Source organism: Mustelus asterias, chromosome 3 (genome assembly GCF_964213995.1).
Source record: "Mustelus asterias chromosome 3, sMusAst1.hap1.1, whole genome shotgun sequence".
NCBI lineage: Eukaryota > Metazoa > Chordata > Chondrichthyes > Carcharhiniformes > Triakidae > Mustelus > Mustelus asterias.
The window spans coordinates 140,915,355-140,932,477 of NC_135803.1; the positions used below are offsets into that span (position 1 = coordinate 140,915,355).

General features: G+C 40.3%; 1 protein-coding gene across 1 annotated transcript; it reads right to left on the reverse strand.

Annotated features, from left to right (window-relative positions):
- Positions 1 to 6,867: 6,867 nt before the first annotated feature.
- uqcc5 (ubiquinol-cytochrome c reductase complex assembly factor 5) lies at positions 6,868 to 16,349 on the reverse strand. Its single transcript, XM_078209780.1, has 2 exons — positions 16,049 to 16,349; positions 6,868 to 7,070 (listed from the first exon to the last, which is right to left on the reverse strand). Exons 1-2 carry the CDS (start codon positions 16,197 to 16,199, stop codon positions 6,979 to 6,981), a joined length of 243 nt encoding a protein of 80 aa, XP_078065906.1. The 5' UTR covers positions 16,200 to 16,349; the 3' UTR covers positions 6,868 to 6,978.
- Positions 16,350 to 17,123: the final 774 nt, after the last annotated feature.

The window sequence follows — 17,123 nt, forward strand, 5'->3', positions numbered from 1 at the left end:
GAAGGTAAACAGGCTGTAAAAAAGGCAAATGGTACCTCTGCCTTCATAGCGAGGATTCGAGTACAGGAGCAGAGATGTTTTGCTGCAATTATACAGGGCCTTGGTGAGGCCACACCTGGAATATTGTGTGCAGTTTTGGTCTCCTTATCTGAGGAAGGATGTTTTTGCTCTTGAGGGAGTGCAGAGAAGGTTTACCAGACTGATTCCTGGGATAGCAGGGCTGACGTATGAGGAGAGATTGAGTCAGTTAGGATTGCATTCGCTGGATTTCAGAAGAATGAGGAGGGATCACATAGAAACTCATAAGATTCTAACAGAACTGGACAGGGTAGATGCAAGAAGAATGTTCCCAATGGTTGGGGTCAAAATTTGAGGATACAGGGTAGACCGTTTAATATAGAGATGAGGAGATATTTCTTTACCCAGAGAGTGGTCAGCCTATGGAATTTGCTACCACAGAAAGTAGTTTTCAAGAGGCAGTTAGATACAGCACTTGAGGTGAAGTGGATCAAAGAATATGAGAGGAATGTGGGATCAGGCTATTGAGTTGGATGATCAGCCATGATCATAATGAATGGTGAAGCAGGCTCGAAGGGCCGCATGGCCTCCTCCTACTTCCAATTTCTATGTTTCTAAATAACCTCCCAGAAATGTTAAGGAACCAAGGAACCAACGAGGGCAGAAAATGATGCTAGGGAAATAAATGCAGTTAAAAGCTGACAAATCACCACGACCTGATAATCTACATCCCAGATTGCCCCTGGAAATATTGAATGCATTGGTGATCATCTTCCAGAATTCTATAGACTCTGGAGTAGTTCTACAGTTTGGAGAATGGCAATTGTAACCCCACTATTTAAAAAGGGAGGGGGAGCAAAAAAGGGAGAATTATAGATCAGTTAGCCTGACATCGGTAATGGGGAAAATGCTAGAGTCTATTATGAAAGATGTGATAACAGAACATTTGCAAAGGATTAACAGGATTGGACAAAGCCAGCATGGGCTTATGAAAGGCAAATCATGCTTAACAAATCTACTGGAGTTTTATTTTGCGTATGTAAGTAACAGAATAGATAAAGGACAACCAGTGGTGTATTTGGACTTTCAGAAGGCTTTTGATAAGGTCACTCATTACAGGTTAGTGGACAAAATTAAAGCACATGGGATAGGGGGTAATGTATTGACATGGATTAAGAACTGGTTGGCAGAGAGGAAACAGAAAGTGGGAATAAATAGGTATTTTTCTGAGTGACAGGCTGTGACTAGTGGGGTACCATAGGGATCAGAGCTTGGGACCAAGCTGTTCATGATATATATAAATGACCTGGATGAGGTCATTTATATATATCATATATTACCAAATGTAACATTTCCAAGTTTGCTGATGACATAAAACTGGCCAGAATTGTGAATTATGAGGAGGATGCAAAGGGGCAAAAAGGTGATTCACACAAGTTGAGTGAGTGGGAAAACACGTGACAGATCCAGTACAATGCAGCTAAGTTATACACTTCAGTGTATAAAACAGAAAGGAAGAATAAATATTGATATATTGGGAAATGTGGATGTACAAAGGAATCTGGGTGTCCTTGTATATCAGCCAATGAAAGTGAAGAGGCTGGTGCAGTAAGCAATTAGGAAGGCAAATGGTATGTGGTGAGTCCAGTTGATTTTCTGGTCAATGGTAACCCCAGGGATGTTGGCCATGCTAAATTGCCCCTTAGTGACCAAGGGTGGGTAGGTTGAATGGTTTGGCCATGGTGGGATTGCAGGGATGGGCACAGAAGGGAGAACCTTGGTGGGATGCTCTTTCAGAGTCTGTACAGACTCGATGGGCCAGATAGCCTCTTTCTGCACTGTAGGGATTCTATGGAGAGGAGATCTGTTTGAAATATATAAAATTCTAACAGGGCTGGGCAGACTAGATGCAGGGGAGGGTTTGTCTCCGGTTGGGGAATCTAGAACCAGTTGACACAGTCTCAGAAAATGGGGTTGACCTATTAGAACTGAGATGAGGAAAAATTTCTTCACTCAAGGGGCAGTGAACCTGTGAAATTCTCTACCATGGAAGGCTGTGGAGGCCTGGTCCCTGATTGTATTCAAGAAAGAGATAGATAATTGTTTAGATTTTAATGGTATCAAGGGATATAGGGAGAAAGTGGGAATATGGCACCGAGATCGAGAACCAGCCATGATCATATTGAATGGCGGAGCAGGCTCGAAGGGCCAACTGGCCTACTCCTAGTTTCTCTGTTGTATGTTTCTAAAAGATGGCCTTTTCTTGATGATCCCTGTGATGGAGCCGTGAGCTTCAAAAGCTGCTGTAATCTATAAACATTGACCTTTCAACTGACCTCAGCAAGTGTTCCCTCCAGTTGAATTCAGGATTTACATATTTCTCAGAATCGGAAGCAACATTCTTAAAAGGATAAGCTGGTTATATATAATTACTTTAGCGGCAGAATGCTACATTGTGTAACACTACAATCTTTATGAAAAGTCTTCTCGAATTTCCCTGCCACAATATAGGAAAGCTGATGCTGTTGATTCTTCTTACGCCTGTACATAAGAGTTTCAATTCATTATGTTTGCAACTGCTCATTAATTCCTAATATGTCTTAATTAATTACAATGTGAAGCAATTCAAGAACAGTTGCTTGATAATTATTCTCATTGCCTAAATAGTTTTAAAAGGGTTCATTGTAGATTCAGCAGTGGGAATTTATATATTGTTGATTGAAGCAGGGAAGAATGAGATAGCCTTGTGACCAATTGTAGTACTTTCAAAGCTGGAATACTGAAGTATGAAACTGAAAGGGTAGGACATGGATATCCTTCAAAGTGTTGCAGATAAACAATACGGATTAACAATTCCCAACATATGAACCATTGTAGATTATTCAGGTGAATTAACCTCAACTTAGTGTAAGTATAAGACCATAAGACATAGGAGCAGAATTAAACCACTCGGCCCATTGAGTCTGTTCCGCCATTCAATCATGGCTGATATTCTTCTCATCCCCATAACCCATGATCTCCTTATTAATCAAGAACCTATCTATCTCTTGTATTAAAGACACTCAATGACCTGGCCTCCACAGCCCTCTGATTTCCACAGATTCACCACTCTCTGTCTGAAGAAATTCCTCCTCATCTCTGTTTTAAAGGATCGTCATTTTTTTTAGTTTGTGAAACATTTTATTATTTGTTTTTCTTGGTATGCTTTCACTAGGCAGCACTCAGTGGTCCATCTGAAGTTGGTTTTCATGAATGCAAAACTTCTTAAGGATCATAATATGCTAAATTCTGTGAAAAAAATGGCTTTTTCTCATGTTGAAATCAATGTAACATTAAGGGCATTATAAATTAGATAGCCAATGTCTCTGTTTCTGCACATATCCCCCACCTCATTTGTTTCTAACAATTAATTTCTGCAGTACAATTGATAATTTTGCTCATTGCCTAAATATTTTTAAAAGGGTTCCAGACCTTTTTCCTCAACATGACCTGAACCGATTTATTTTCTGCTACTAAATGCTTTTCTTGATATGGGCACCATATACAATAAATTGTTTATTGTTATTTTTCAAATTAGATGTATTCACCTCATGTAGTAATTGATAAGACTTTATAGTAAAGACAAAAATGAGTTGTGTACTCCACCCATTGAAGCAATGTGCAAAGCTGGTCTCCTGATCTGACAGCAAGCTCTCCAGCTCCTTGAATATCACTGGACAATTTCACTGCTAATTAATTCACAATGAAAGGTTGTCTTAGAAACATAAATAACTATAACACAACTATATTTCCCAGATATGCAGAAATATTTTTAGAATTAGATAATAGTTTAAAGCAAGTTACAAAAAACCTACAGCACAGAAAAAGTTTTGCAGCCTACATAAATTAAGGATAGTGTGATTGAACACCTATGTGCCCAAGTGCTCCATACAGGCTTTTATATTCCAAATTCTCCCACTCAAGTTACCTCATTCCATCCTGCTTCCATCCTTTTCCCACTCATTTATGCATCAAGCTTCTCTTAAATACCTAGCATAAAGGAAGATATGTTGTGGTGGTTGGAGGACACCACTGCAGGAGTTCCTCAGGGTAGTGTCCAAGGCAAAACCATCTGCAGCTGCTTCATCAATGACTTTGCTTCCATTATAAGGTCAGAAGTGGGGATGTCGACTGATGTTTGCACAACATTCAGCACCATTCATGACTCCTCAGATACTGCAGCAGTTCATGTCCAAATGCAGCAAGACTGAGACAATATCCAGGCTTGGGTTGACAAGTAACATTCACTGCACACAACTGCCAGGCAATTATCACCTCTAATGAGAATCTAACTATGCACCCTTGATGTTCAATGGCATTACTATTACTGAATCCCCCAATATCAACAGCCTGGGAGTTAGCATTGACCAGAAACTGAACTGGACCCACCCTACAAATACTGTGGCTACAAGAGCAAGTCAGACTAGGAATCCTGGGGCCAGTAACTCACCTCCTTACTCCCCAAAGCCTATCCATTAACTACAAGGCATTAGTCAGGGGTGAACAATACTCTCCATTTGCCTGGTTAAGTGCAGCTCCAACAACACTCAGGAATCCCAATACCATCTAGGATAAAGTAGCCCACAAGATTGTCACTATCCACAAACACACTCCCTCTGCCACCAATGCACAATGACAGCAATGTGTACCATCTACAAGATGCACCACAGGGCCAAGTGGTTAGTACTGCTGCCTCACAATATCAGGGACCTGGGTTCAATTCCCACCTTGGGTGACTATGGAGTTTGCATGTTCATCCTGTGTCTGTGTGGATTTCCTCCAGTTGATTTATTAGTCTCATGTATTAGTCTGGTGAAAAATATTGTTTCTTGCATGCTATACAAAGCATACTGTTCATAGAGAAGGAAACGAGAGAGTGCAGAATGTAATGTTACAGTCATAGCTAGGGTGTAGAGAAAGCTCAACTTAATGCAAGGTAGACCCATTCAAAAGTCTAATGGCAGTAGGGAAGAAGCTGTTCTTGAGTCAGTTAGTATGTGACCTCAGACTTTTGTATCTATTTCTCGACAGAAGAAGGTGGACGAGAATCTGTCCAGGTGCATGGGGTCCTTAATCATGCTGTCTGCTTTACCGAGACAGCGGGAAGTGTAGTCAGCATCAATGGATGGGAGGCTGGTTTGCGTGATGGATTGGGCTACATCCATGACCTTTTGTAGTTTCTTGCAGTCCTGGGCAGAGCAGGAGCCCATACCAAGTTGTGATACAACCAGAAAGAATGCTTTCTATGGTGCATCTGTAAAAGGTAGTGAGAGCCGTAGCTGACATGCCAAATTTCTTTAGCCTTTTGAGAAAGTAGAGACATTGGTGGGCTTCCTTAACTATAGTGTCGGCTTGGGGGGACCAGGACAGGTTGTTGTTGATCTGGACACCTAAAAACTTGAAGCTTTCAACCATTTCTACTTCATCCCCGTTGATGTAGACGGGGCATGTTCTCCACTACGCTTCCTGAAGTCGATGACAATCTCCTTCGCCTTGTTGACATTGAGGGAGACATTATTGTCATTGCACTAGTTCACCAGATTCTCTCATTCCTGTACTCTGTCTCATCATTGTTTGAGATCCTACAGTGGTGTCATCAGCAAACTTGAAAATCGAGTTGGAGGGGAATTTGGCCACACAGTCATAGGTGTACAAGGAGTATGGTAGGGTTTCCTCCCACAGTCCAAATATTTGCAGATTGGGTGGATTGGCTATGCTAAATTGCCCCTTGGTGTGCAAACATATGTAGGTTAGGGGGATTAGTAAGGTAAATGTGGGGGTTACGGGAAAGGGTCTGGATGAGACCCTCTGTTGAAGAGTCATTGCGGACTCGTTGGGCCAAATGACCTCCTTCTGCACTGTAGGAGTTCTATGATGCTAACTCACCAGAATTTCTTAGATAGTACCTTCCAAACCATGATCTCTTCCATTTAAAAGGACAAGTACAGCAGATACATGGGACACCACCTGGAAGTTCCCTGCAAGTCACTCACCATCCTGATTTGCAAATATATCGCCATTCCTTTACTGTTGATGGGTCAAAATTCTGGAACTCCCTCCCTAACAGCACTATGGGTGTATCTACACCACACAGACTGCAGAAATTCAAGAAGGCAGCTCACCACCACCTTAAGGGCAATTAGAAATGGGCAATAAATTCTCATCTAGCCAGCATCATGTAAAATGAACATTGAAAATGTACTAATGCTTCAATCTTTCCTGTGGAAAACATTTCACATTCTCACCACTCTGTGAAGAAATTCCTCATTATTTATTTCATTTGTTAGTGGCCACCTTATATTTCTGCTCCCTTGTTCTGCACCTTTTGGTTCTGCTCAGTTGGTAGCATTCCTCAGAGTCAGAAATTTGAGGGTTCAAGTCCCACTCCAGGTAATGAACACATGATCTAACCTGATAGTGTGGTAAAGCACTGGGAGATGCTGAAGGTGTCATCTTTTGGATGAGATATTCAACTGAACACCTCTATGGGGGAACAAAAAGGAGCCTTGAAATTAGACAAGGAATAGGGAGTGCTCCCAGTCTCCTGACCCACATTTCTCCTCCAACATCACCAAATACAAATTCATTTGTTGCTGATCTTGATTGCTCGGTGCAAGATCTTCTATTTGTATGATGCAATGTAATATTATGAGTAACTATGTTTCAAACACAAATTGATAATTGCTTAAGAATATCCTGGGGTTGGGGCGAAGTGCAATATAAAACAAAAGATCTTTATTTTAATTGACTCAATTTAATATATTTCAAACAAAAAGGCAATGAAATGCTACATTTCTTTTAAAACACGGTGTGTTCATAATGTAATAAAATATAAATCTCAGGAAGTTATTGCTTTTAAATAGAAAATAGTTTAATGGATTCATTATTCAGAAATCAATTAGCTAATTATGTACAAATGACTTATTTGGAAGGCAGCTCATTTTCAGATGTTTGTATTTCTTCTAATGTCTTCTGGTACTGTCGTTCAGAACGTTTTCTTCGGTACACATCATCTAGAAAGACAACATCATCAATGAATCTAGAGAAAGTAAACTTGAGGCATTTAAAAATTAATACACGCCACAGGCCATATTCATTTCATATAGTACAATTTCAGCCAGACAGGAACTTTCAATCCATCCTAACACATGATGTTAGATGAGTTGAGTTGTGAGGGCTTGTGCCTTTGCTTGCCTTGAAAACAACTCCATAAAATAAATTCATGATTCAACAGTTATGGCAGTGATGCGAAAGCAAATATATGTAAGAAAAACATCAGTGACGAACAAAATAATGGCACCAAAGGGAGACAAATCTCCAGGATTTTAAAAGAATTGCAAAATTACACCCTTGTTCAAAAAGAATGCAAGGATAAACCTAACAGGGCTACAGACCAGTCAGTTTAACCTCGGCGGTGGGAAAGCTGTTAGAAATGATAATCTGAGACAAAATGAACAGGTGCTTGGATGCGTGTGGATTCATTTAAGAAAGCCAGCAAAGATATGTTGAAAGCAATTGCATTTAACCACCTTGATTTTTTAAATATTGAGGATAATACGGTTGGTATGGTGTACATGGCATTTCAAATAGGCATTGATATAATGCCACACAATACACTTGCCAACAAAACTGAAGCCCATGGAATAAAGAGCCAGTGGGAGTATGGATACAAAGTTGGCTGACTGACAGGGACCTGAGAATTGTGGTGAATGGTAATGTTTTAGTCCGGAGGAAGATACACAATGGGATTGCACAGGGGTTGGTTCTAGACCAGTGTTTGTCTTAATACATCTTGATGATCTTGGGTGTGCAGTGGAGAATTTCAAAATTTGAAGATGACATAAAACTTGGAAGTATAGTGAGCTATGAGGAGGTTAGTGATGGACTTCAAGAGGACACAGACAGGTTACTAAAATGGGCAGATGCGTAGCAGATGGAATATAATGTGGAAAAGTCTGAAATTATATATTTTGGTAGATAGAACAAGGAGATGCAATATAAAAGAGATACAATTCTAAAAAGCGTGCAGAAACTGAGAAACATAGGTCTATATGTGCACAAACCAGTGAAGGTGATAGGACAGGTTGGGAAAATGGTTAAAGAACACAAAGAATCCAGGGCCTTAATAAATAGAGACATAGAGTACAAAAACAAGGAAATTATGATGAGCATCAACTGGAATACTTTGTCCAATTCTGGGCCCCAAAATTTAGGAAGGATGTGAAGGCTTTAGAGACGGTACAGAAAAGAGGTACAAGAATGGTTCCAGGAATGAGGGACTTCATTTATACAGATATAATGGAGAACCTGGATCTATTCTCCCTAGAGAAGAGAAGGCCGAAGGGAGATTTGATAGAGATGATTAAAATCATGAGGGATCTGGACAAAGTAGATAGAGAGAAATTGTTCCTGTCGGCAGAAAGGTCGAGAAATAGAGGTGATTAGCAAAACATCAATGACAATCTGAGGAAATTTTTTTATGCAGCAAGTGGATCTGGAATGCACTCCCTGAGAGTGTAGTAGAGATAGATTCAATAATGGCTTTCAAAAGGGAATTGGCTAAACACCTGGAAAGCAAAGGTTTGTTGGGCTACAGGAAGAGTGGAACAAGCCAAGTTGTAGCTCCAATGCCATTTCATGTTCTAATGAACATGGATTGGCAGAAGGCAGGACTTCCTCCACCTCAAACAGCTTGTGGCCAATCAGATTGACCAGACATGTGACAAAAGGGAAACCAGGGATATAGCTTATCCACCGTTGTCAGGAAATCGCAGGTCAAGAGTTAAGTTTGGGGTGACTGAATACCTTAAACATTTTCAGTTGATCAGGGAGATCCAGCGTGGATTTAAAGGGTAAGTCATGACTGAGAAATCTAATTGAATATAGAGAGGTGACTTAAGTAATGGATAGGGAAATGCTTATGGATGTTATTCATATGGACTTCCAGAAGACAATGAGTAAATCCCTCATAAGAGACTGTTAGCTCAATAAAATTGAAGTTTCTGGAATTGAAAGCAAATTATCGATCTGGTTAGGAAATTGCCAGAGTGGCAGGAGAGAGACAGTAGGAATAACAGGCAGAAATAACAAATCTGTCCTGCAAGAATCCGTTTGGACCAAAGTATTCAGTGTAGTTATTAACAACCTAGATGGTGGGATAGGAAATGTCACAATTTCATGATGGCGCAAGGATAGGAGACATTGCTAGCAGTGTAGTTGGAAGTATAAAATTACATAGATATAAACAGAGATTAAATGAATGGGTAAAACTGTGGCAAATAGCAAATGTGAGGCCATCCACTTTGGACATACAAAGGATAGAACAGGATACTTTCTAAACAATGAAAAGCTAGAAGCAGTGGTGGTCCAAAAATACTTTGGGGGGTCCAGGTACATAGATAATCAAAGCAACATGAACAGATACAGAAATTAATCAAGAAGCTAATGGAATCTGTTGATTATATCTAGAGAACTACAAAACAAGGAGATAGGAGTCATTCTTCGACTATAAAAAACAGGATTTGGAATACTGAAAGCAGTTATGACGACCAACTTAGCAAAGAAATACTGGCCTAGGAGCACAGTATCGTCAGAATGATACTTGAGATCTAAGGATTAAATTATGAGGAGCGATTACACAAATTAAAGTTGTAATCCTTGAAATTTAGAAGGTGATTTGATTGATTTTTTCAAGATATGGGGGTAGAATAGGGAACTATTTCCACAAATTGGGCTGTCCAGGACTGGGGGTATAGTCCAAAAGTTAAAGTCAGACTTTTCAGGAGTGCAATTAGAAAACACTTCTTACATACTAGAGGCAGCAGTTTGGAACTCTCTTTCACAAGTGGCAAGTGAAATATCGCAAACTGAATTTAAATCTGAAATTAATAGATCTTTTCAGGAATAATGGGACAGAGGTGGGTAGAGAGTCAGCTTGCAGATTAGCCAGGATCTCACTGAATAGTGGAACAGGCTTGAGGGTCTAAATGGACTGCTCCTATTCCTGTGTTCCTATGTTGGTGTGAATTGCAATTCCAATATTAATAGAGATCAGGTCAAAGTTTGATTTCAAAGCTGAAAATTGCAGATATGTCTGGCTATGGTACTGGTTTAACATATTTTACATGGAGGCTTGACTAATTAGGTGTGGTGTCTTTTACACTTAATGAACTCCTCCTACTATGAAAGGATGGTAGCCATGTGTTAATAATGATAAATGCAGACTTGAGGCCCAACTAGACAAACAAGACATACGAGTAACTAAGACTAACATGGTAAGCATGGTCACTGGTCTCTTGAGTATAACATGCCTTTTGATTGATGATTTGATTTTTATGCACGTGCATGTGGGTCAGTAACCAGAGGTTACAAGTTCTAATAATTGGCAGAAGAACTAGATGGGAAACAAGGAGACATTTCTTCACATACAGGATTGTTAAGATCTGGAACAAACTACCTGAAAGGATGGGTGAATCATATTCCATAGAAAATTTCAAAAGCTATTTAACATGTACTTGAAGAGGTCTAATTTGCAGGGTTATGGAGAAGAAGATGGGGTATGGGACTAAATTAGACAACTCTTTCAAGGAATCATCAGGAGCATGATGTGTCAAATGGTAGTCCTGTGCCGCAAGAGTCTATTGTTAAATTGGAAAAGATTACCTTGAGGACGAGTTCACAGAATATATTTGGGAAGTTCTTTAGAACAGTGAACAGGATATTTTAGATCTAGCAATAGTTTAGATCTAGTATTGTGTGGCACTACCACCGTGCTAAATGGGATAGACTTCCAACAAATCTAGCATCTCAAAACTGGGCATCCATGAGCTGCTGTGGGCCATCAGCAGAATTGTACTCAACCACAATCTGTACCCTCATGGCCCGGCATATCCCCTATTCTACCATTACTACCAAGCCAGGGATCAATAAAGAGTGCAGAGGGCATGCCAGGAGCAACAGCAGCCATACCTAAAAATGAGGTGTCAACCTGGTGCAACTATAAAACAGGACTACTTGCATGCCAAACAGCATAAGCAGCAAGTAATAGACAGAGCTAAGTGATTCCACAACCAACAGATCAGCTCTAAGGTCTGCAGTCCTGCACATCCTGCTGTGTATGGTGCTGGATGACCCATCTCAGCCTCCTCTGGAGGTCCCCAGCATCACAGATGTCAGTCTTCAGCTAATTCAATTCAATCCATGTGATATCAAGAAACAGATGAAGGCACTGGATGCTGCAAAGGCTATGGATCCTGACAATATACCAGCAATAGTACTGAAGACTTGAGCTCCAGAACTTGCCACACCCCGAGCCAAGCTGTTCCAGTACAGCTACAACACCGGCATCTAAATCAGCCATGTGGAAAGTTTGCCTAGTTATGTCCTGTACTCAAGGAACAGGACAAATCCAACCCAGCCAATTATCACCCCATCAGTCTACTCTTGATCATCAGTAAAGTGATGGAAGGGGTCATCAACAGCACTTACTCAGCAATAACCTGTTCATGGATGCGGAGTTTGGATTTCGCCAGGATCACTCAGCTCCTCACCTCATTACAGCCTTGGTTAAACATGGACAAAAAAGCTGAATGCCAGAGGTGAGGTGACATCAAAGCAGCATTTGATCGAGAATGGCATCAAGGAGACCTAGCAAAACTGGAGTCCATGGGAATCAGGGAGAAAACCCTGGCACAAAGAATGATGGTTGTGGTGATTGGAAGTCAATCTACTCAGCTCCAAGACATCACTGCAGTAATTCTTCAAGGTTCCTAGTTCCAGACCCATCCATCTTCAGCTCATTAATGAAATTCCTCCCATCATAAGATCAGAAGTGGGGATGGTTGCTGATGACGGCACAATGTTCAGTATCATTTGCAACTCCTCAGATACTGAAGCAGACCATGTCCAAATGCAGCAAGGCCCTGACAATATCCATGCTTGGGCTAACAAGTGGCAAGTAAGTGTCAGGCAATGACCATCTTCAATAGGAGAGGATCTAACCATCGCCCCATGACATTCAATGGCATTACTATTGCTGAATCCCCACTATCAGCATCCTGGAGGTTACCATTGTCCAGAAACTGAACTGGGCTAGCACGTCAAAGGCTAGGAATCCTGCCGCAAGTAACTCACCTCCATATTCCCAACGTCTGTCCACAGTTGTGCCATATGGCACAAAACAGGAGTGTAAATGAATGCTCACCACTTGCCTGGATGTGTGCTGCTCTAACAACACAAGAATTTTGACACTATCCAGGACAAAGCAGCTGCTGGATTGCTACCCCTTCCACAAACATTCAATCCCTCCACCATCAATGAACAGTGGCAGCTGTGTGTGTGTCATGTACAAGATGCACTGCAGTAACTCACCAAGGTCCCTTAGGCAGCACCTTCCAAACCCATTACCATTCAGAAGGACAAGAGCTGCAGGTACCTGGGAGCACCAGCACCTCAGGGCCTGCAGCAGTTCAAGAAGGCAGGTCACCACTACCTTCTCAAGAGCAACTAGGGCTGGGTAATAAATGCTGGTCTAGCTAATGACACCCACATCCCATAAACGAGTTTTTAAAAAATGTTTCATGAGAAAGGATTAATTAATGATCTCATAGTGATGGATCATTTAGGGAGTGAATATTACATAGAAATTCACATTAAGTTTGAAGATAAAAAACTTGGGTCTGAAACTAGTGTCTTAAACTTAAATAAAAGCTAATTACATTGGCAAGAAGACACAGACACTAAAGTGAACTGGAAAAGAGATTAAAAGGTAAGATGGCACATAAGAATCGGTAGATATTTTAGATAGATTTTTCATATCACTCAACAAAGATATATTCCACCTGGCAAGATTCTATGAGAAGGATGATCCATTCATGGCTAATTAAAGAAGTTAAAAATGTTACCAAATTGAAAGTTCAAGTTTATTTTTAGTGTCACAAGTAGGCTTACATTAACACTGCAATGAAAGAAAAAGCATAATGTTGTGAAGTTTAATGGTAGGCCAGAAAATGGGGAAAATTTTAGAAACCAGTAAAGGAGAACTAAAAAAAGAGAAAAATAGATAATGAGAGTAGCAAGAATTGATCTCCTTGTTTCCCATCTATGAGATAATGAGAGTACTAAGAATTTTTACTAGTATATAGAAAGGAAGAGAGTAGCTAAAGTAAATATTAATCCCTTGGATTATAGGACTGGGGAATTAATAATTGGGACCAAGGAAATGGCAGAGATCTTGAAGAAATATTTTGTATGCCTTCATAGCAGAGGACAGCACTCCAATAATAGTAGAAAATCAATGGGGAAAAGGGAGGGAGTAACTTAACGCAATCACCATCAGCAGTGGGAAAGTATTAGGTAAATTAATGAGACTAAGTCCCCTGCATCCTTGGATCTTTAAAAAGCTGTTGCAGAGATAGTGGACAATTGATTGTAATCTTCCAAAATTCTGTATTCCTAAGATCCCTTTGGATTGGAAAACCAAAAATGTTAACCCCTCTTCAGAGGGTGACAAAAAGCAGGACACTATGGGCCAGTTAGCCAAACATCTGTCATTGGGAAATGCTGAAATCCATCATTAAGGAACTGGTATCAGGATATTCTTGTGAAAAAGTGTAACGTCATGGTTCAAATGTTGCAGGAATATCAATAGTTTTGGGGAAATGAAATCTGCAAATGTAAGGTAATTGGCACTCTAGAATTCAGAAGTTGCTTTGCAGATAAAAAGAGACCTTCCATGTGTAATTACAAGGTCCTGTTAGAAGGTCAAGAGCCTTAAATTAGCTGTGGGCCATTTAGCTGAGGACCTTATAGCAGTAAGCTTGAGGATAATTGCCCTCTCTTCATTGGAGATATAAATTATTCATGTAATTTCCCAGATTAGGTAAAGGTTGAAAAACTGGAAAACAAGCAGTCTTAAAGTATCCATCTACTTTTCAGATCAACTGACACATTTGGCAGTTGAAATTAATTAGTTGCAATCTCTCTTTGGAACATTCTATTGTGCCTCATTGGAATAGATTGCAGGAAAATGGTCTTTTGTATTGGGTTTATCACCGTGTTTTTCACATAAACAGGCAGCAAGAGAAAGTTGCCAGCAATGGGTGCTTGGACGTAGCTAAGAGCTATTAGAAATAAAAGGTGTTTTCTGTTTTTAAAGTCACCAAGCAAGAAAATAGTAATGTTTGAGCTGGGGTGTCCACAAATGTAAGGAGCTTAAAGATAATTGGACGGTCATCCAACTGAATGTTGATGGAAGGATCCCAAGAAATCTCAGCTTGGAGAATAGCAGGAACACGGATGTGGATCAAAGTGAATTCCCAAGAGCTGTGGCACACTTTAGTTTGGTCTTAACAGAAGTGAAGAAACCCCTAAAATCCTGGAAAGTATAGAGGCAGTCTTGGGCAGAATTAAAAACTGAATGGGAAGTGGCTTGTAAAGGTTTTCAGGTTTAAATAATAATTTTACAAATATTTGTAAAATGTTATTGTAAAAGAGATTTGGTTTTCAATTGACTCATCTGGCTAAATAAAGAATAAATAAAATAAAAATTACAGTGTTGGTACTTGCTTTAAAATTTTGCTTGAAGTTTTTGTATAAAACATAAAATCTTGTGGTGTAATTATTTCAGTTAATAATTGGGAGTTCGAATTTCTTTTTAAAAGTTAATGGTCTCAAGATAATAATGTTTAGAAAAATCAGAATACAATCAGTGATTTTATGAAAGCAAAATTGCACTTGACAAATTTATTAGCATTCTTTGAGGATGAAACAACCTAGATGGAAAAGGGGAACTGGTAGATGTACTGTATTTGATTTCCAAAAGGCATTTGACATGGCACCAAATAGAAGGGTTACTACACAAGAGTCCATAGTGTTGGAGCTAATATATTTGCATGGATAGAAGATCGGAACAAAAAACAGAATCAGGATAAGGACACAGGGATCAGTGCTGGGGCCTCAACTATTTATAATCTACATTAATGAGTGCATGTAGTTAAATTTACTTACAATGCTAAGATAGGTGGGAAAGCAAATTGTGAACGGGAGTCTGCAAAGGGATATGGATAGGTTAATTGATTGGTCAAAAATTTGGCAGCTGGAATATAATGTGGAAAATGTGAGATTATCTGCCTTGACAAGAATAGAAAAGCAAAATATGATTTCAGTGGAGACTACATAAGCTGCGATACAGAGGAATCTGGGTATCCTTGTACAAGTAACACAAAGTTAGTACTCAGGTAGGTACAGCAAGTAATTAGGAAGAAAGTTGCATGTAGGACTTCATTGCAAGGGGGAATGGAGTATAAAAGTAGGAAAGCCTTGCCACAACTGTACAGGGAATTGGTGAGATATCATCTAGAATACGCCATACAGTTTTGGTTTTATTTAAGATGGGATATGCTTGCATTGGAGGCAGTTCAGAGAAGGTCACTAGGTGGATGGATTGTTTTATGCAGAAAGGTGCAGGTTGGGCCTATACTCATTTGAGTTTTGAAAGAATGAGGTGATCTTATTGAAACATAACATATTGAGGTAGTTTGACAAAAATACTGAGAGGATGTTTCCGCTCATGGGGGAATCTAAGACTAAGGGATATAGTTTCAGAATAAGAGGTCACCCATTTAAGGCACAATGCGGAAGAATTTCTTCTCTCAGGGGACCATGAAGAGCTTTCGAGATTGAGTCATTGAACATTTCCAAATAAGGCCCAGCTTTGATCTTACTGAATGGAAGAACAGGCTCCAGAGGTCGAATGGCCTACTCCAATATCTTAAATATTTTTCTTGGGCGTATCAAAAGTAGGTGATGTTTGTGATGCAAACGACCAGAAACCCTGAAAAAAAGCGCCAAAGGGCAAGAATCGCCCACAGACAGATTCCCAAGATCTTTCCAATTGGAAATTTCCAACATTCAGTAGTATGAGCACGTTAGCAATTCAGGGTTTCTCCCGCAGTCACGGTGGGAAACGCGGAAGTCACTCGGTTTTACTTACAAAACGTTTCGTGGCCAATGCGGACGTTTATCATGATCCACTCCAGCACGCCGCCCAGGACAAAGAAACAAGGCAAGAAGCGGTAGACCCCGAACCGTCCTTTCCCAGGAACTAAATTCAACAAGCGTTTGAGCCGGGGGCTGAGCGGCATTGCCGGCCTGCTTTCAGCTCTGTGGCTGCCGAGTCGCCAGCAGATTTCTCAACCAAAGATGAACGGCGGGGGATCGGCGGGGGAAGCCGCAGCTTGAATGCACCTAAACTCAGCCCGTGTCCTTCCTCTCCCCCACTTTGCAATGTTAACCTTTCAGCAGCCCCACATCCCCGGGAAAGGAGCAGCTGTCTAGCTGTCACTAAGAGACGGTGACCACTGCGTTCGGTAGACGGGACTAGGGAAAGGGAGCTCAAGCCAGCCGCGATACTGAGCACTGCGCCCCCGCCGCAAGGTTGTCACAAAGCGTAGCGGCTCAGTTCAGACAGACCATTTTCATATCCTCCATACTGCTTTTAAATCGAGGCTGGGGCCTTCATAAGTTTATTTATTAGTCACAAGTAAGGCTTACATTAACACTGCAATGAAGTTACTGTGAAATTCCCCTAGACAATCATTCAATCATGAGCACAAACCACTCATTCAGAATCAATAAAACAAAATTACGGTCCTTTACACCTCTGAAAAGATAACTTTCTGTTACACTTGCACTGTATTGTGAACTTTATTCATAAAGAATCATCTCAAAACTAGCATCCTTCTCTATGAACAGTATGCTTTGTATAGCACGCAATAAACAATACTTTTCACTGTATACTAATACATGTGACAATAAATCAAATCCCTTCCCTTTGACCTAACAACATAGAGTTGCCAACATCCTGGAGTCTCCGGGCATTAAAGATTAATCTTTAGGACTCTGTTGTGGACAACCAACCAGAGGCAATAAACATTTTATTTAATCTTTAAACATTTTCATTGATTCATTATTTAAATATTGGGGGGAGGGGGCTGATGTACAGTCAAGAACCATTAATCATGTGACAAATGGGTCTACTCACTGGCTTGATATAGAATTCCTCGTAT